The sequence below is a fragment of the Tupaia chinensis genome, unplaced genomic scaffold (genome assembly GCF_000334495.1).
Source record: "Tupaia chinensis unplaced genomic scaffold, TupChi_1.0 Scaffold000054_1, whole genome shotgun sequence".
Classification (NCBI taxonomy): Eukaryota; Metazoa; Chordata; class Mammalia; order Scandentia; family Tupaiidae; genus Tupaia; species Tupaia belangeri.
Window position 1 is genome coordinate 4,043,790 of NW_006159512.1, and position 21,644 is coordinate 4,065,433.

General features: G+C 40.3%; 1 protein-coding gene across 1 annotated transcript in view; it reads left to right on the forward strand.

The window, feature by feature from the left end:
* The first annotated feature begins 763 nt into the window (after window positions 1–763).
* Window positions 764–21,644, forward strand: part of LOC102482021 (anoctamin-4) — a 247,596-nt gene continuing 226,715 nt past the window's right edge. The window contains exon 1 of the mRNA XM_027775698.1: window positions 764–944. Coding sequence (XP_027631499.1) covers window positions 890–944 — 55 coding nt within the window. The 5' untranslated portion in view covers window positions 764–889. The remainder of the gene's footprint in view (window positions 945–21,644) is intronic.

Sequence of the window (21,644 nt, forward strand, 5' to 3'; positions counted from 1 at the left end):
GGCGCTTGCCAGAAAGAGAGAGACAGAGAGACAGAAAGCGAGAAATCGCCCCCCAGGGAGGATGGCCTTGCCACAATCCTTTCTCCTCCATTCTCCTCTCAGAATCTTGGGCACACACGCACATGCACCTGGTGTGAGTTTAAGCCTCCAGGTCTGGGACTCGAACCACAGTCGACTACATGGGAGTTCAGTGACATAGCTACTATGCTAAATGCTGGTCCCAGTTTTTGTTTTGTTTTGTTTGTATTTTTTTGCTTTTGGTATTTTTGAAATTTTCTAAAATGAAATGGTTCTAGAAATATACATAGTTCTAAAGTTATCAGAGGTGTAAAGGTGAGTTCAGCTGTAAGCTCTGGCTTATCCTTGAATCATGTGGAGAAAATTCCTTGATTTTCATTGAAATTTCAGCTAACTCCTAGTTCCTGAGCTGTGAAGCCCCTGATGACAATATGCCAGATGTGCATATTTTTCCAGGATTTTGTCAATAATTGATGCAAATTTTAATATTTGACTTTATTGGATCTCTCATTTATCCTTAGGGGGCTAAAAATGTCTGCTTTTGAATGAAGCAATGTTCAGTAAATAATATAATGTAAAAAGCAACTGATATCACAATTCTAGTATCACGAACATCCCTCAAGAATGTGGTATGTGTTACTTATGCTCTCTGGATTTCATGCCGGAATATAACTTGGCGTTTTAGCCATTCTGAACTGACTTCTTCAGTCTGATGGTGCTATTTTTCATTCCAGGTTTAAGTTTATCTATTCATGGGGCTGAAAAGCGTTTGCAAATCCATCAACGGCGAAGTGCGGCAAGCCGCCCAGGGTCAAGTCGCCTGCCTGTGGTCAGGCATTCCTCACTCCCACCAGGCAGAAGGTCAATAAAAATGGAGGCAAGCTCTTCTGGAATCACTAATGGAAAAACCAAAGTCTTCCACCAAGGTAATGCATGGGAAGTTCAACAGGGCCCCGTGTTAGCAGCAATCTGGCACAGCCTGCCTTCTATTTTTATTGTACAGTTAGGCCGTACCTCTAGTTAAGCTTTTTATTTTTTCTTATTTAATTTTTTTACCTTTAGGAGTTGTATTTCCCCCAACCTTACCCTAGTCAGTGGCAGATGTTACCAAGACCAATAAGAGGAGACAGAGCTTGATATCTCAAGAAGTTAAGGCTGCTCTTCACCCACAGTGATAGGCTCTAAATGAAAACTGGACTGACAAAAATTCACTCTGTTCAGAAAAAAACTTACTGCACAGTAAAACAAAATAGTGATTTGCCCATTTTCCTGACACTCTAACAGAGTTCAGGAAAATTTTAAGCTAAAATGCCAATTTTGAAGCCTAAATTATCTGGGTTGGCTTGCCCACCTCCTCCTGAGGTCAGAGAAGAAGGCTGAAGTTTTTATATTGACTTTCAGGCTTCTAGGAAGCATCTGTGATCTCCTAAAAATATTAAAATGATTCTACATTTAAGCAGGTAATTCCAACTAAAAGGTGTTATGTGCTTGTTTAGGGGAGAGACTCATTTAACTATTCATTCATGCATTTATTCAACACATACATATTGCATGCCCACTATAGGCTAGATATTACTTTGAGTACTGAGGAATCATCAGTGAACAAAGCAACATCTCTGCAAAGTGATGTTCTAGAAGCATCAAATTGCACAGGAATTCAGAAACCACTTATAGTAACTCTCACCCCATCCTGATTCCTCTTTGGAATGTCCTCGCTTCTGTCCAGAGGTGGAATTTCTTCCTCTTCAGGGAAGCCTCAACTCTGCTTTTAAGATATTTTAGCTGATTTGAATTAGTTCCATCTGGATTATTGAGGATACGCTCCCTTACATGAAGTCAGCTGATTATGGACTTTAATCACATCTACAATACAGCTTCACAGCAACATCTGTTAATAAATTCCTGCTCATTAAATAACGGGATGCTGGCCCTGTCACGTTCACACATCACACAAGCCATTGCATCTAGTCACACTCATGTGCTTTCAGTTCCCTAAGAACACAATGCTGTTCCATGCCTCCAACCTTTCCTTGTGCTGTATTTTCTAGGGTCCCTTTCTTTGACTCTATTATTATTATGATGATTTTTACCATTTCCTTGTGCTGTATTTTCTAGGGTCCCTTTTTTTGACTCTATTATTATGATGATGATTTTTACCATTTTTTTCTTCTTTTTTTTTTTTTTTTTGGAGAGGTTTTAGCTATAGGGCGCATGCGCTCGCCAGACAGACAGAGAGAGACAGAGAGACAGAAAGTGAGAAATCACCCCCCAGGGGGGATGACCATGCCACAATCCCTTCTCCTCCATTCTCCTCTCGGGATCTTGGGCACACGTGCACATGCGCCTGGCGTGAGTTTAAGCCACCGGGTCTGGGACTCGAACCGTGGCCGACTACATGGGAGTCCAGCGACATACCCATTACGCTAACTGCTGGTCCCATGTTTTTACCATTTTTGAAATGACCTATTCATTTGTCCACTGGGAGGTCTTCACGAGCAGAGATTACAGATTATTTATCTTTGTACTGCCAATAAATCTCTGTAGGCTAACCCTTCATTAGCTGTTTTTTAGACTATTGCCATAACTTTCTAATTGCTGAACCTGCCTTTCTTTCAACAAATATTTATTGAGGGCCTATTAGGTTGCCGGGTGCCATTCAAGTAATTGGGATACGTCAGTGAACAAAGCAATCAGAGGTCCTTGCCCTGAACCAGCTGCAGTGTCACAAGCAGGAGGGCACCCCTGTGTGGAGACTGAGGCTGTATGGGAGCCCCTGTGAAGAGATTCAGCTCTGGCTCAACCTAAACAGACCAGACATGTGGCACATGCTTATGGTCTTGGCTCACTGGGAGGCTGGGGCAAGAGGGTAACAACATGCCAAGACCTTGTTAAAAATACTTCTTGCTCAAAAAAATAGAAAAAGTTCTTGCCTTCAGAGAGTTCATATACCAGTTAGGAAAGATAATAAATAAATTATATGAGATACACAAACTATATATATAATGTATAATACAAAATAATGATATATAATTCTATGATATATAATATGTAAACTGTATATGATATGATAACTCTAGAGTGATTAGGGAGAGGGTATGTATTATGGATCAGGTGGTGGTAATCAGGTGGCAGGAAGAGGATGGCATGTTGTCATTTCAAATAAGATGGTCAGAGTACATCACATCATGGAGGAGATATAGGATCAAAGACTAGGAGTTGACCAGACAGCCATGTGGATGTCTGAGCAACTGAATTCCAGCAAAGGGACAGCCAGTGGACAGGCCCTAGGGTAGGAGTGAGTCTGGTAGTTAGAGGAACAGTATCAAGGCTCCTGGGGCTGGAGTGGAGTTGGGGGGAGGGATCAGCTCAGTGCAATAGGACCTTGTAGCCCATTGTGAGGACTTTGAGCCCTATGTATAATGAAAGTTCTTATGGGTTTTTGAGCAGAAGAATCCCATGATCTGACTTATATTGTGATAGGATAATTCTGACCATTGTTTGAGAATAGACTAGAAGCAGAGAAGGTAAAAGGAGAAAGGTCAGATAAGAGGCCTCCAAAATAATCCAATTGAGAGATGACAGATCTAACGAGGAGTAGTGCAATAGAAGCAACCCTGAGAACTTGGCCTCTGGATATATTTTAGAGTTGAGTCAATGGAATTTCCCAACAGATTGGATGTGGGGTAAGGGTAAAAGAAGAGATAAGCATGACAACAAAGTTTTTGGCCCAAGTAAATGGGTTAGTATTACCAAAATAGAGAATGATGCAGGGAATTCCGTTTTGGTGGGTATGAGGACAAAGGTAGGGCCAGAATCAGGAATTTGGCTGGGGGTATGAGAAAACTGAGAACAGGTGAGATCACCTGTGTGCTAGGGCTAACATATGTGGAGTGAGAGATTGACCTTTGAAGGAGATACAAAATTGACAGTCATTAACATACACATGATATTTAAAGTCATGAAGTGGAAAGAGGTGAACAAAGGAAGAATGATAGATAGGGTCAGGGAGATGATCAACGGGCACGATCCAGGGCACTCAGAGAGACATGAACCACCAGCAAAGAAGGACCAGCGATGATGGAGAAAACTCAGAAGTGCCACACCTTGGAAGTTAAGAAAATATCTCACTAATAGACAAGTGATTATCTAGATTCAATAGTGTTGAAAGTCAAGTAAGGTAAGGGCTGAGAATTGGCCATTGATTTTAGTAAAGTGGAAGTCGATGGTGATTTCAATAAAAGCTGTTTTGGTGAAGTGGTGAGGAGGAAATCCTGAATGAAGTGGGCTTAAGAGAGAATGAGAGGATACAAATTAGATGCTTGTGACTAAAGGAACTTTTTGGAGCAGTTTTGCTATGAAGGGTAGTGAAGAAATAGGACAGCAGCTGGAGGAGAAGTAAGGTCAAGAGAGTTTCTTTTCAAAATAGCAAATCTTCAGCAGATAATTCATGATGTTTAAAGAGGGGAGACTTTGTCATGTGGGCGTCAGTGAGGAGATGAAAGCTACGTACAATAGGATCTTGGATCGCTCATCTGTGATAACAGCTACCAAATGGGAAGGGGGTGTGTGTGGGTGTTGGAGGCCTGATGAGGGTCCACGAAGTTTCCTTCCTACTGTGTCAGTTTTATGTGTAATGGGGGAAGCAAGGTCATCACTGAGAATGCAGATGGAGCCAGAGAGGGACCAGAAAGGGAAGCAGAGAAGAGGAAGAAAGAGGAGAAAGATGTTATGACCAGAAGAGAGATGTCTGCAGCTTGCATAAAACTGTGTTTGAGATTTATAGTCATAAAATTAAAGCAACTACTGGTTTCCATGTCTGTATTTTTCTTCAGCCTCGATTAGCTATATGAGCGAAGGAGCAGAATTGGTAGAGAGGTAGATTGATTAAGACTGTGCTTTTGCCAAGGAAATTGGAAAAGAGAGAGAAACAAAAAGTTCATTAAAAAGAGTAATCGCCATGACTGATTATGTGATTGAAGCATGGTAAAGAGGTAAGTGATGTTCCAGCCCAGCACCTAGCAAAGCGAGAATCCATGTGCCTCTGAGGTGGGCCCAGCCCTGTTCCTTTAACTGAAAAAGTCTCTGCTCCAAAACTCGTCTTCCAGCCCAGCACCTAGTGAAGCAAGCTTCCATACATTGATTGTCTGGCAGGTCTATGTGCACAGTAGTGACCCATCTGAGTACTTTTAGAGTCATAGAAAACCTCAACCCCCACTGAACTGCTACAGAAAGGGAGAAACTCATTTTTATAAATCTGAATTCAAATCTCTTTCTGTGGATACCACGTTGCACAGCACAGTAGTAGAGGAGAAATTGTCTTAGAAGTATCTCACAGTAAAGTGAAGCATATAACCTTATAGTAGCAGAAAGCTCCAACAAATTAACCACATGTGAATATACCACCCAATGACTAAAAATCAGAAGAGACTGCAAAGTGAGCATCTGGGAGAAATATACCACCCAATGACTAAAAATCAGAAGAGGCTGCAAAGTGAGCATCTTGGAGAAATATGGAGCTGCAGAGAGTGTAGCTCATCTTCTCCCACACACCTCTGACCGCTTAGTTGAAGCCCTGCAGCTCAGCCTAGGTGCACCTGTTCTTCAGAAACTGGGAGCCCTTCATAATGTCCAGTTCCATCAACAAAAGTGCAGGTTGCTTGATGAGTATCAGGGAAATGGAACTGCAGAGATATTGTGGGTCATCTCCTCCTGCATGCTTCTAACACTCAGAATTAACTCCCAGAAAGTCCTCCTGCATGCTTCTAACACTCAGAATTAATTCCCAGAAAGTAGGAAAAAATGTAAAATCCATCAGATGACCAGAAACCACCACAGAGGCATAAGAAATATGGGAAACCAAGAAAATATCTCTCTCCTAAGGGAAAAGAACAGCCCTTTATAATCCACAGACAGTACAATGGAAGTCATGGAAATGTCAGATAAAGAATATTCATAGTGACAAAGCTAACAGAGATGCAAAAGAAGAGAGACAACGGACTCCAGAAGATGCAGGAGAAAGCAGACAACAAGTTCCAGGAGATGAGAAAGTTCTTGCACAATCTGAAAGAGGAAATACACACCACAATAAAAGAATAAAATAGAACTATTAGAGATGAAGACTGTAATACAGAAAACAAAACCTTCCTTGAAAGTATTAAAAACAGATTAGATCATGCAGAAGATGGAATCTCAGATGTAGAAGATAGAAATTTTGACCTAGAAAAGTTCACCAAAAAGACTGAGAAAATAACCAAAAACATGAAAATAATATACAAGTATTACTAGATACCTTAGATGCCCGACATCCAGATCATTGGTATCCCAGAAAGTGAAGAAATTAATCAGTGCTTTGATAATCTATTCCATGAAATCGTGGAAGAAAACTTGCCAAACCTAGAGAGCCATTCAAATATTCAGACCCAAGAAATAAAATGGAACCCACATAGAATCAGCCCAGGAAGATCTTTTCCAAGGCACATCATGGCCAGATTGACCAAAAACACAGAGATAAAAATACTGAAATTGGCAAGAGAGAAACATCTTTACTTTCAAAGGATATTCCATCAGGCTAACGTTGGACCTCTTGAGGAAAGGGTGGGAAAATATATTCAAAGTGTTAAGTGAAACAGTTTCAACCAAGAATACTATATCTGGCATGGTTATCTTTCATATAGGAAAAAAAAAAAGCCTGAAAAATCCTCAGATAAACAAAAACTGAAAGAATTTACCAACACCAGAACTTCTTCGAGATGTTTTAAAGAGAGTGCTATACGGGAACCAGCAGTTAGCGTAATGGCTATGTCGCTGGACTCCCACGTAGTCGACCGCAGTTCGTGTCCCGGACCCGGTGGCTTAAAACTCACGCCGGGCGCGTGTGCGTGCGTGCCCAAGATCCCGAGAGGATAATGGAGGAGAAGGGATTGCGGCGTGACCATCCCCCCTGGAGGGTGATTTCTCGCTTTCTGTCTCTATGTCTCTCTCTGTCTGTCTGGCGAGCGCACGCGCCCTACAGTGAAAATCTCTCCAAAAAAAAAAAAAAAAGAGAGAGTGCTATACCAGGAAAATTATAGACAGACAGAAATAAAAGAACAAAAAAGAACAAGCAAATGGCCTATTTAATGGTAAGGACAAGCTCAGAAATATCAATAATAATGTTGAGTGTTAACTTCCAGGATTTAAATAAAAAGATCAGACCACAGTAACACTGAAAATTCAACAAAAGAGAGATTGAGACTAAACTGGTGAAAGAGAATTCTTTTGACTTTTGTCTAAACATTACTGATTTTCTTCTATGCTATATTTTTTAGATTTAAAGATTTGAGTTTTCTTGTGAGTTGCTAATAGGTTCAACAATTCATTTCTTTTTTTTTTAGTTGAAACATAAGTTTTTCTCCCTTCTTGACCCCTTTGCAATTGAAAAATATTTGAGCATTCTTATTTTCTGGCAGAATGGTTATTTACATAAGTTCAATAATACAATAGTATCTGTTGCCTTGCATCAGAAATTGAATTCTTATGGGGCTTTGTGCAAATAACAGACCAAATTGAGACTAACCTATTTTATTTTTGCAAATAAGTTAGTTTATTTACTTTAGTAAAAGGGGGAATATAGAGAGAAAAAAATATTTCAGAAGAAAATTGCAGTGCATTTGCCACTAGATTTTAGCTTTGCCCATATTTTTAGTTTAAGATCTTTTGTGAGTCAATAAAATGTGAAGAAAAAAGTTTAATATGAAATGAGAAGAAAAAAACAGTAAAAGTATGCTAAATCGACAAAAAATGAGAAGCTATTTGCTGACAATAATGTATATAGTAATATCGTTGTCTTGACTGACATGCATAGTATTCATGCTAGAAAAGAAATGTTGGACATTATAAAGACATATATGATTAAATGTAAATAAATAAATAAGAAGTAAGTGAAGACATCCAGAGGGGGGTAAGGAACAATGAAAAGTTGGTAAGATCAATTAGTTGGGGATCTCAGAGGGGTCAAAGTATGATGGGATTAGAATAGGAGAAGCTGAAGAGATGCCAGAGGGTGGTCAGAGAAGGAATGCCTGGCATTAATAGGGTGTGGGAGTGCTCTTACTGGTGATGACAAGGTCTAGACCAGAATATGGAATAAGAGACTACAGCAAGATGGAGGAAAAGATCATCAGAGGAAAGACTTCCCAGGGACTGAGAAGCCAGGGTGTGGGAAGGACTAGCTACATATATACTGAAATAGTCAAGAATTGAGTAGTTTTGGGGAGACCGATAGGCCAGGAGTTAACCTCGTCAAGAATGCTGTGTGTCCTTATTCAACAATTACTCATTAAAGAGATCTAAACAATTTAATTGGATAGAAATAGGGAGTGCAATGGTGGATGCCAGGAACTGGAAAGAGGAGAGGGACAGAGAATTTGGTTGAGAATGTAAACAAGTGAAGTGGGCCATAGACAGAGCACAGTGAAGAGCATTAGAGATCATTTCATTTTCATCTTTCAGTAAGCAGTAGAGAGAATTTTGAATGTATACAACACAAAGTCATGGTAAGTGTTGGAGATGGTGGAGATGTTTAGTTTCTTGATTTATTACCCATTGTGTACATGCTTTCAAAAACCAGACTGTAACCCACAAAGATATACAACTGTTATATGTAAATTAGAAATTACAATAGAAGTTATTAAAAAATAAATAAGGGAGCCTGGCCTGGGAGGTAGCAGGTAGATGCAAGGATTGAAGGGTAGAAGGTGATGTGATGTAACTACCTAAGAGTGAAGATGTAGGGAAGAGGGAAGGTGAATGGTCTAAGGTAGCTTTGAGATGCAAGGAAGACAACCTGTTCCTCCTTCAGATTTCTGGGTGCCAGGGTTGAGAGAGAAGAACAGTACCATGTGGAAGTGCCCCAGGGAAGCAGTGACCTCTGGGAAGATATGGGATTCATTAGAGTGAGAAGACCAAGGGAATAACCTGAGAAGAGATTGATGGTATTTGGAGAATTCTCTAGAGTCCAGTGGAAGCGCTTTTTTGGGTGTTGGATAATTGCCTTCAGTGGCTGGCTGTTTTTAAGTTTTTGGAACACCCCAAAATTCTTCGGAGGAGAAGATAATTAACATCAACTCTAATTTTCTTAAAAATCCTTATGACTGGGGCCCAGCAGAGAGTGTAGTGGTTACATTGCTGAACTCCCACATGGCTGACCATGGTTTGAGTCCCCGATCTGGTGGCTTGAAAATCATGCTGGACTCATGTGCTTGCATGCCCAAGATCCCTGGAGGAGAAGGGATTGTGACATGGCCATCCCCCTGGGGGTGATTTCTCACTTTCCCTCTCACCATCTCTGTCTCTCTCTGTCTCTCTCTCTCTTTCCAGGGAGCACACACCTCCTAAGGCAAAAACCTCTTTTAAAACAATCTTTGACTGTCCAGAAGGCAGCCTTCTGAGCCCAGTTTTTCAATCCCTCTACAATTTAATTTCTTCCCTCCTTTTCCTTTCACACTACCATTACCCACCTTATTCTGGTGTAACCATCCACATCCTCTATTTCTCTAGGCTTTTACTTTTCCGTTTCTCTGCCATTGCTCTAACTTCTCTCCCATTTGGTATGTCTCTTCCCCTGGTACATTTCTGTTTGGCCCTGAGACCGGATGGTGGTAATGCAACTGGACCTACATGGGAAAGTCCTCAGTTCACAAGCCTGAGGCCTCCCTCTATGTGCTGGGCACATGCATGCATGCATACATGCCTAAGGTCTGGCCTGGCTATTGCAGGGGGCAGATCATGGTATGAGGGCCTCTTGGGGGGTGGCTGCTCTCTTTCTTTCTCTCTCTGTCTCTAACTCTCTCTCATGAGACAAATAAGTAAATAAGCTTTTTTTTTTTCCCTATAGAGTGCATGTGATTACTGGAGAGAGACAGAGAGAAAAAGAAAGGAGAGCGAGAAAATGAGAAATCACTCTTCAAGGAGATGGCCCTGCTGTAGTCCTTCTCCATTCTCAATCTCAGGAATTTGGTCACAACTACACACATGCCCAGAATTTTTTCCAAGCCACCAGGTCTGGGACTGGAGCCATGCACTAGGCCATGTGAGGTCCGCTGACTTAGCCACCGTGCCACCTGGCCGGCCCAAGTCAATAAACTGTTCTAAGTCATTTTTTTTTTTCTTTGTTCATGATAGAACCTGCATGCCCATTTGTGAGAAGGAGAAAGAGAGAGAGGAGTGCTCTCCACAGGGTCTGGTCATGCCATATCCCTGTCCTCTAGCCAGATGGATCCTGGGCACCGGTATGCATGCTAGGTGTGTTGTAGGCAGATTGGGCCAGGGTTACAGACCATAGTTGCCATGCGGGATCTGGCTTCTCTTGAGTAGCTGATTAAATTACCACTGAACCATAGAGCCAGCCCTCAATAAATTAAAATTTTTTTTCTAGCTTTTCTCAAAATGTAACTCAAATTCTACTTCCTCCAAGAAGCCTTCCTAGATTTCACTAGCTAGAATCATCTCCCACTTCCCTATTCTTCCACAAAACTCAGAAGCCTTATCAAAGCCCAGTGGTTTCTAGGACTCCATAGTTCCTGAGAGGAGAATGGAGGAGAAGGGATTGCAGCGTGACCATCCCCCCTGGGGGGTGATTTCTCGCTTTCTGTCTCTCTGTCTCTCTCTCTCTTTCCAGGGAGCACACACCTCCTAAGGCAAAAACCTCTTTTAAAACAATCTTTGACTGTCCAGAAGGCAGCCTTCTGAGCCCAGTTTTTCAATCCCTCTACAATTTAATTTCTTCCCTCCTTTTCCTTTCACACTACCATTACCCACCTTATTCTGGTGTAACCATCCACATCCTCTATTTCTCTAGGCTTTTACTTTTCCGTTTCTCTGCCATTGCTCTAACTTCTCTCCCATTTGGTATGTCTCTTCCCCTGGTACATTTCTGTTTGGCCCTGAGACCGGATGGTGGTAATGCAACTGGACCTACATGGGAAAGTCCTCAGTTCACAAGCCTGAGGCCTCCCTCTATGTGCTGGGCACATGCATGCATGCATACATGCCTAAGGTCTGGCCTGGCTATTGCAGGGGGCAGATCATGGTATGAGGGCCTCTTGGGGGGTGGCTGCTCTCTTTCTTTCTCTCTCTGTCTCTAACTCTCTCTCATGAGACAAATAAGTAAATAAGCTTTTTTTTTTTCCCTATAGAGTGCATGTGATTACTGGAGAGAGACAGAGAGAAAAAGAAAGGAGAGCGAGAAAATGAGAAATCACTCTTCAAGGAGATGGCCCTGCTGTAGTCCTTCTCCATTCTCAATCTCAGGAATTTGGTCACAACTACACACATGCCCAGAATTTTTTCCAAGCCACCAGGTCTGGGACTGGAGCCATGCACTAGGCCATGTGAGGTCCGCTGACTTAGCCACCGTGCCACCTGGCCGGCCCAAGTCAATAAACTGTTCTAAGTCATTTTTTTTTTTCTTTGTTCATGATAGAACCTGCATGCCCATTTGTGAGAAGGAGAAAGAGAGAGAGGAGTGCTCTCCACAGGGTCTGGTCATGCCATATCCCTGTCCTCTAGCCAGATGGATCCTGGGCACCGGTATGCATGCTAGGTGTGTTGTAGGCAGATTGGGCCAGGGTTACAGACCATAGTTGCCATGCGGGATCTGGCTTCTCTTGAGTAGCTGATTAAATTACCACTGAACCATAGAGCCAGCCCTCAATAAATTAAAATTTTTTTTCTAGCTTTTCTCAAAATGTAACTCAAATTCTACTTCCTCCAAGAAGCCTTCCTAGATTTCACTAGCTAGAATCATCTCCCACTTCCCTATTCTTCCACAAAACTCAGAAGCCTTATCAAAGCCCAGTGGTTTCTAGGACTCCATAGTTCCCCTGGGAGGCAGGAACTGTACTACATTTATCTTGTATCTTCCGTTACTCCCAACGCCATGCATTGTTCAGAGTAGCTTCTGAATAACGATTATTTGTTGTTTGTTGAAATCTTTTCTATCCCCCAGATATAGGTTTGTATTCTGAAGTAATATAGAGTAAATCTAATTCTTCTTTCATGGAATGGTTCTTGTTTAAACATTTATCCTGAGTTATTTTCCAACTGAAACATTTAATAGTTTCCTCAGTGTTTCCTAGAATGGTAAGATATTTAGATTCTTTCCCACCCTACCCATTCGGCTCTTAGATATAATGTTATTTAATTACTGCCTCTGAAAATATAGTGCCTGAAATTGAATAGTATATTCTGTGGGAGTCTGTCTGTCCCTGAGAGAGTACACTCAGTCCCTCCTTTCCTTTCATTGACATACCGAGCTCAAATTCATATAATAATAATTCAAGAAATGTTATTGAGGTATCTCTTAATCACGTGATATCAACATACCGTAATTTAGTATATCTCAGGTCACTGCCCTCACTTTAAAAACACATCACTACGTTGATCCATGTTGTCATAGATTGTTCAACCCTGCAGGCACTGAGTGTTGATTGAAAATATAAACAAAGTGAATTCTTTAGCATCAAATTGTAATGAAGAAAAATCATAGTAAGCAACTTACAAGCAAAAACCTACTTTAAAAAAATACATTTTTAGACTTGTATTATCCTGGCAAGATAGCATGTGGTTTCAGTTCCATTGTCTTTATTTTTAGCGCACTAGCACTAATGCATCCGCGTCCTCTGTGGGAAGAGCTCTCAAACTGAGTTTCTTATTTGTAGTGAGTCATAGATCTCAGAAACAGCGTGGACATTTTAGTCATACTGAGACCTGTTAAGTCATCTGCCTCCTTTTTACAAAGTTAGTAATCCCAGTTCCCAGCGTGCTTTCTAAAACCCATTCAGACTATGCTAAGTACGAAAAGAGAGCACAGAGATCATGCTGATCTGTGCCATGGGCCTGGACAATTTGTTTGTTTGTCCCTTCTGACTTTATAAACATTTCTGAGTGCCTACTATGTACTCATTCTTTTTAAAGATGCTCTCCTTGGAGTTGGAATGGTGCAGAACTCTATTAAACATGGACCTTAGGATGCTCACAATTATGTCCAAGGAGGATGATCAGCCAGGGTTCTTTCTTAGAAACAATAGAAACTATTTATTCAAACAAAGAGGGAATTTAAATGGAAAATCTAGAGAAGAACAGAAATCAATACAACAATTGTTTGACTATCTGGAAGGAATGAACTCATCATTTATCCTAGTTTTGCATCATTTGGCTCCAGTTTTGAAGATTTGGAAAAAAGAGTCCTATTGGCCAGCACTTCTCTCTCTCAGTTGCATAGAGGAGGAGGAAGCACAGGACAGCACAGGAGTCCTCTTCCTCAGCCTTCATAATGGGAGGGTGTAACGCCTTGATTGATTCTCTCATCTGGGCTGCACAGAGTGAGGAAGAGGCACTTTCTCAAAAGGACATAGAATAGAGGCGGTGTAAGGAAAGAGAAATGCTTGTGGAAGAATGCCTACTATGAAGATGTGTGCTTGACCTTCTATGATAGACGTCAAACTGTATTAACAACTGGAACAGATATAATAAAGTTATGGGAGCATTCTGATTGGGAAAAAAAATTAATGATTCAAAAGCCATATGATCTACAAATTTGACTTTGCAGGTCAATTAGGATATCAACAGGAGGAAGAAGAGATTGTTGCTGGCTAAAATACAGCAGTCATTTCTGTGAATAATCAAGAGGCAAAGCAAAGAAGGAGAAATAGTTTCCTTAGCTGTGTTCGAGCACAGAGAGTGGCCAAGAGCTAACAAGCTCACAACCAACTCCCCGAACAGAAATTTCCAGCACATTATATACCGTTACATTTCTCATTTATCCATAGCATAACTCTAGCTAGTTCGGGATTACTCCTACCCTCATGATTTTCCCAAAATTGATCTGTACGTCTTTTTCCTTTCCCATGACATGTATGACCCTGTTTATGTTCTTATGGTGACATTGAATCTGTTAACTCAGCCTGTGACATACACTGAAAAATTAAGGGAAGCTGCAAGGTATTTTCTTTAAACTATACTGTTTAACAAAACAATCTAAACATCTTTGAGTAACTACTATGTGAAATGGTAACATTCTTACAATTTTCCCAATTTATCATGTTACATTGTGTACCTTGAGCAAACATTCCCTGCTCTGAAGATTTCTGGCCTAGGACCTTGGTCTGGCTACATTCTTGCAACTATTGTCCAAATGAAACAATTGAAGTTTTCTTTTCTAAGCAAGTAGGCTTATTTATGACCTTATTTGTTTCAATAGCTACAGATTACATTACTTACAGATGCTGCAAGCATCAGTTAACCTTTGAAATATAAGAAAGAGAAAGTAAAGCAAAAACAAAATTGCTTAAAATTTGTTTTTTTCCTGTTATAAGATGACCAATCAGATGTAGGAAAGATTGTGATAATAGAGTGCATTGGACCAGTTATGAACGTAAGCTTTTTTTTTTACATTCAACAAATATTATTTTTAATTATTATTTATTATTATTTATACATTCAATTGCTATACATCATTTAGATCGTGAAGAGATTTTACCCAACATGATATACACCATGCCCCGGGTAAGTTGAGAATACTATACACAACGTCACAAACAGGCAACAAACCATATCTGTGCCCCACAAACGTCTTCTCCATTTTTTTCCCCAAATTTCCCTTCCTGCACGCTTCCTCTCCCCCATTCTCCTTCCACTTTGTCCCTAGTTCCATAACAATTTTTGATACTTTTTTGTCCTTCAGTCTTTCAGTCTCTACCATAGAGTGTCGACAGTCAGTATGTGTTAAGTGGAGACATGCAATGTCTCTGTTTTATAGCCTGGCTTGCTTCACTCAGCAATAAATTTTCTATGAAGGTAAGCTTTGTTTAAAACCTAGACATGTTACCTGATAGCTATACAGCCTTGGACAAATTACCTAATTTCTCTGAATCTCAACTTCCTTATTAGTAAAATTAGGCTGTTAATACCTATTTCACAGTACTGGCATTGTCGGATTAAAAATACACATTCCAGGCGTGTTTACCCCAAAATCCCAAGAAGAGAGAGAATGAAGAAGGGATTGCAGTGTGGCCACACCCCTGGGGGGGGGGTTATTTCTTACTTCCTCTTCTCTAGCTCTCTCTGGCAAGTTCATGCACCCTATGACAAAAAAAAAAAAAAAATAGAAATAGAAATAGAAAAACAGGGCTTCCAGTAGAATTAAAATTTCAGGTAAATTATATATATTTTTTGGAGTACATGTCTTAAATATTACATGGGGCACACTTATAAAAATAATGGGACTGGCTCCATAGCCTAGTGATTAAGGGAGCCAGATCCCATATGACACACCACAGTTCAAATTCCTGCCCTGGAGACTTGAAAAATATGTGTACATGTGTTCTGCAAATCTCTACAGGATGGAGAAATGGAGATTGCAGTGTGACCACATCCCACTGGGGAGAGCTTTCTCCTTCTCTCTCCCCACTTCTCTGTTTCTCTCTGGCATCCTCTGATGAGTGAAAAAAAGTTGGTTGTTTATTTGAAACTCAAATTTAACTGTGCATCCTATATTATCTGGCAAGCCCATATAATGCTCTTATGACAATTAAGTTAATTCATGTAAAATGCCCAGTATCTTCCTTGGCACATACTAAGTGCTCAGTAATTAATGACAGGGGTACTTTTCTGTTTTCACCGTCATCGTAAGCAAAATTCAGAAGTCTGGAAGAGCATATGTGCCAGAATCCTTTCTTGCTCAGCCACCACAGAGCCTTCCCAGTTAATTAGTCCCAGGTCTAATAAAGTGGGCTTGCATTATGCTCTGCCGATGAAAGAGTCGTTCGCTTTCATCCAGTATTCCTATGGTTTCTCTTTTCTTCTGGTTGTTTTAGATCTTCCTCTTTATTAGTTCGATTCGGACCTTACCTTCTAGCCACTGAGATTAATGATTATTAGTCCAATAATAAAAATATTAAGTGGCAGTAGGTTTGGGACTACAATTTAAGGGTCAAAAGCAGAGTAAATTGAAGTATTGATTTCAATTTTTTAACATTTTAAACTATAACACTTAGTGGGCAGGTCAAATATTCCCAGCTTCATGGCTATGCTACAAAACAAAACAAAACAGAATTAGAAACCTTCTGAAATCTAAAATATATCTTCTGTTACTTTTCCCTTATCTGTTAGGCCTACAATCCTGGAGAAGTGTCATTAGTCACAGAAAATGTCCTTTGTTCTTTTAGTTTGTAAAATGATGTTTTGCAGCTATGTTTCATTACTTCTCTAAGTAATTTCTAGCACAATTTCTTTTATCACACTTTTAAAATCTAAGTGGCCTTTTCCCCCCTGAAAGCATGCATATTTTTTCCTTATATAGATACGGTGTTTTACTACTGGGACATATTGATTTCACAGAAGAGCAACTTTAGGATTTTGCTGCTTGCAATGAGCGAGAATAACGGAGTGCTGCCTGTATACATAGGCATTACACCCACACTTCGATGATAATAACATTACAGCTACAGTTTTTAACCACCTCAAGAATTACTAAATTATTTGCATTCATTATCCTCCTTAATTCCTGTAATATTTTCCTGCGGGTGTTCTTATTTTATGGGGGGGAAAACTAAGGCACGGAGAAGGTTGAGTCATTTGCCCAAGGTCATAACAGCCAGTAAGTGGTGGAGGCAAGAGTTCAACTCCGGGCCTTGATTCTCTCATTCAATATACTGTTGCTTTCTTCTTCAAACAACTTAGTACCAATTTTTTCCAGCAAGTTAGCATAACAAAGCCTTGGAAATTGTAAATCCAAAGCCCTGCAACAGTTCGAACCTTAGCTTAAGAAGGCCTTACTAAAGAAGGGATGTTAAGTTCTGCTGAACACAGAAGAAATCAGAAGTAGTCACTTTCTCAGGTAATTCTTTCTTTCTGTAAAAGCGATGCTTCACTTAGTAGCTTTTCTTTTCGATCTTCCGTGCACTGGTGTTTGTGTTTTTATCCTCCCTTTTTCTGATATTGATATTACAAAACTCATTCCCCGAGTTTCAAAGATTGCTTTCTGTAACCAATGTCCAGGCTTAGTCTCAGAGTAGGGAACAGACCAGACTAAGCAAGTACTTTTCATATCCTATTTTGTCCCTAAACTGGTAATAGTTTTGTCTTTTAATCAGTGGTAGTTTTCTCTCTTAACCAGGAGTAGATTATGGAGAAAGGGGAAGGAGAGGAGCAATTAAGAAAAGATTTTACAGAGAGACAGTTAAGAAAGGCTTGTCTCTAGTGCAGCCACGATGTGGATCAAGATGCAGCTCATGCTTTAGGCAAATAAGAGAAAGGTCAAGGGACCAGCAGTTGGTGTAATGGCTATGTCGTTGAACTCCCATGTAGCGGACCGTATTTTGAGTCCCAGTCCCGGTGTCTTAAACTCACACCAGGCATGTGCATGCACGCCCAAGATCCTGAGGGGAGAATGGAGGAGAAGGGATTGTGGCATGGCTGTCCCCCCAGTGGGGGATTTCTCACTTTCTGTCTCTCTGACTCTGTCTTTCTGGTGAGCACACATGCCCTATAGCAAAAACCTCTCCAAAAAAAAAGAGAGAGAGAGAGAAAGGCCGCCCCATCGCCAGTCCATAGAATAATAATCACCTTACATTTAGATGATGTCCTGTCCTATTTCCCCACTTAGTTCTCCCCGCGGTCTGCAAATTGGAATGACCCCTGTTTTACTATGGCGCAGAAAATGAAAGAACTTGCCCCAAAATACAAAATTAGGAATTGATGGAGCCTGACTAGAACCTACATCTTTAATTTCTTGTAGATGTTTTTCCCACAGTGACCATGCCTTTTTCTTGCACGTGAAAATTAGTCGAATGTGCTGTTGTGGTGTTTTCTCACCCTCTTATCTAAAAACGTCTGATCGAGAAGTATGGCCGAAGCTTGCATACTGAGCTAAGGAATCTGTCTGCTGACTTGACTAGATTTGAACTTCGATGCAATAAACCATTTGTTTTCCTATCTGTGAAGTGATAAAGTCTTCCACAGGACTTTGAAGTCATGTAGGAAAAAAAAAAAAAAAAAACAATAAAGGTTACTTTGGACTTGCGCTTTAGTTCTCATTGTGTTGAAGGTCAAAGTTGTGTCTTTCAGAACAGTTAGTGCATTGGGTTAGAAATAACGCTAATCATCTTTCATTTGAATCTCTTCCTGTGTAAGTGGGGTTTTTTTTTAGATGTGTGATGTGAGGGTAGTAAATAGGGGGTGCTTAGGAAAACAAGCTATTTTGGGCCTTGGCAAATGTGGACCTTGGTATCTGGGCCTTGCTGTCATTTGGTGAGTAACAAAATTGTGTTTTCTAAAAATATGTCCTGAATTCTTTTCTCATTTGTGTTTCCTTTTTCCAGTGCTGAGGGATGCATACACATAGTTTGACCTATATGAAGCATTTAGAGGCAATTTTCAGAGAACTCTTTTCAGACCCATTTGAGCACACAAAGTGAATGACAAAAAGCCATAGAAAAGACAGCCACAAAGAAAACCAAATGATTAATTTCCGGGAAGAGTATTATGTTTTGTATAAGGGCCTCAGGCTAATATTTAAGATGCTTGGAGAGATATGAGTAATTAGTTCAAGATTATACACCTGTAACTAGGTTGGGACTCAAGCCCTTAACCATGGTAGATAGTTAGTAATGAGCATCCACTGTGCTATATTGTCTGAGTTGGAGCTTAGAAACTGATGCACAAGATGGGCAGGATCCTGGGAACCAGCAGTTAGCGTAATGGCTATGTCACTGGACTCCCACGTAGTCGACCGCGGTTCGCGTCCCGGACCCGGTGGCTTAAAACTCATGCCGGGCGCGTGTGCGTGCGTGCCCAAGATCCCGAGAGGAGAATGGAGGAGAAGGGATTGTGGCGTGGCCATCCCCCCTGGGGGGTGATTTCTCGCTTTCTGTCTCTATGTCTCTCTCTGTCTGTCTGGCGAGCGCACGCGCCCTACAGTGAAAATCTCTCCAAAAAAAAAAGATGGGCAGGATCCTAGCTTTTTATGAAGCTTATTATCTTGCGAGAGCCTTATTACTTCCTCCATTCACTCTAAGCCCTCCTGTACATCAGGGCATATCATTCAAGTTAAGAGAGTAAACAACAGTGTAGTGAAGTGAAAAATCTGTTCGTTTATACACTTAACCCCTCCTAATTGTGAGTTTCTTTCTTTCACCTGCAAGAGTCCATAGCAGTAGGCTTCAGTGTCTAAGACATTGGAAGACACCATGGAGCCCTGTGTAAACTGTTCACAAGTTTTTCCTGCTCTTCACAGTTCTGACTCTCAGGCCTTCTTTGGAACTTTCTGTGCAGGGCTGGATTATATAACCTAGAAGAACATGATCTTGGCAATCCTGGGAAACAGGCAAGCAATTTTGTTGAAGATTGGCCATTATTCACTGAAGCAGTGGAATTCTTGTTACCATTTTAGACCTGAGAAACACCCACCTGCTATTAGCTAAATACGATTCTCTAGTCCTGACTAGAATGGGGACATTAGGACTACTTAGTGTTAAGACTTGAGGAAATAGCTTTCGCCTTCTAGTGACTGGTGTGGGTGAATCAGTTTATTCCTGCTCGTACAAGCCATACTTGCTTCCGTAAAAGATTGAACTTAGGACATGACTAGCGCTGTACTTATTTATCCCGAATGATGTAATAGACCATGGCATGTCTGATACTTTATGGTAGCACTTAGGAAGACTCTATTATGAAGCCTTTTTAGCGACGGCATCCTAAATAGATTTTAATAAGCACTATAAATAAAGTTAAGAAATAGAGGTGGAAACATTTTACAGAATCCGTGGAATATCCCTCCTGCAAATCTAAGGTTTGCAATTTCAGAAGAACCAAATTCATTTCCTTTCTGTCTTCTTCCAAGATTTATCTTGAACACTGGCTGATGCCGGGAAGGTGTGTGAAGACAAAATGTACCTGTTCCTTCTTAATGCTGTTCTCCATCCTCACACTGTCATCGGAACACTGGGCCCACCTATGAGGATTTCAAGCAAAACTCCCAATTTCAAAAATGATGTCTATTAAGGACAAAATTATTACATGTGAAGATTTATTTTAGATGTTTAACTTAAGTTGAAATATCACCTCTGCCTACCCTGTAAAAAAAAAGTGCTATATTTGGGGTTTGTAGTGAATATACCTCTCAGGATTGGAACTACCAATTTTTGTGTATAGAATATAAATAGAATGTAGACATAAACTCTGATATAGCATCATATATTATGAGGAAGTTATAGATAATATCATTGTTCCCCTTAGGCCTACCATACTTATTCCCCATCTTTTCTATTACATGGGAAAAGTAAGATGTGATTTGTCAGAATCTCCTATATTTCTGTTTTAAAATGAAGTAATTATTCCAAGTCTCACGTTAGAGTATTTTGCCGGGTTTTTTGTTTTGTTTTTACTGAATCATTTTTATTTTTTAGCTTTGGTCTCAAATCTGGAAAAGGCAGAGAAAGAATATGTTATATGAAAATTTAGGTGACTCAACCTGATCTAACATTATAGACCAAATTATTTATATATACTTCTATACATTTTACTATAGCTCCAAAACATTCCATCCTTTTCACTGTATAGGTGAAGAGGTTTATTGAGCTCATTATTTAGTGGCTCAAGCTCACTTAAAAGTAAAATTCAAATAGAGGTCAGTTTAGTTCCAAAATGTGCTTTTCATACCATTTTTGTGTTAATTTGCAAATATAGTATCTGTCTAAACTGAATGAGAAATGGAAATTAATTTTCTTAAGGTATACATGTCTGTATTTATTTATTTATTTATTTTTTGGTGTTGGTTTGTTTTTGCCATAGGGCACATGAACTCATTGGAAAGACACAGAGACAGTGATAGGGAAAGTGAGAAATCACCTCTAGGAGGAAGGCTACACCACAGTTCTTTCTCTTCCATTCTTCTCCTGGGATTTTGGGCACACATGCACAGGTGCCCAGCATGATTTTCAAGCTGCTGGGTCCAGGATTTGAATCACTGTTGATCGTGAGAAATCCAGCACCTTCACCACCACACCACCTGCTGACCCTGCTTAAGGTTATTAAACTAAGCAATGCATTAGAATAGGAAGAGTGATTTAGGGGGGAATGGAGGCAAATACAAAGGAACAGTAATGTAAGTTATGTTAACTGTCATAGCAGTAAACAATACTTAATGTATATATTTGATACATCAAGAAACAAAGTATCTAACAGAAATATCCAAGAGAAACTTTTTTTTTTTTTTTTGCTTTAGGGCACATGCGCTCACCAGACAGAGAGAGAGAGACAGAGAGACAGAAAGTGAGAAATCACCCCCCAGGGGGGATGGTCACGCCGCAATCCCTTCACCTCCATTCTCCTCTTGGGATCTTGGGCACGCACGCACATGTGCCCAGCGTGAGTTTAAGCCACCGGGTCCGGAACTTGAACCGCGGTCAACTACATGGGAGTCCAGCGACATAGCCATTACGCTAACTGCTGGTCCCTCCAACAGAAACTCTTAAAAGTGGTCACATTGGAGGAAGAATACTGGATTATAAAAGGGAGAGCTGTGGATTCTCATTATAAGCTCTTTGGTTCTTTGAGATTTTTCTCCACTTATTATTTTATAAGATTTA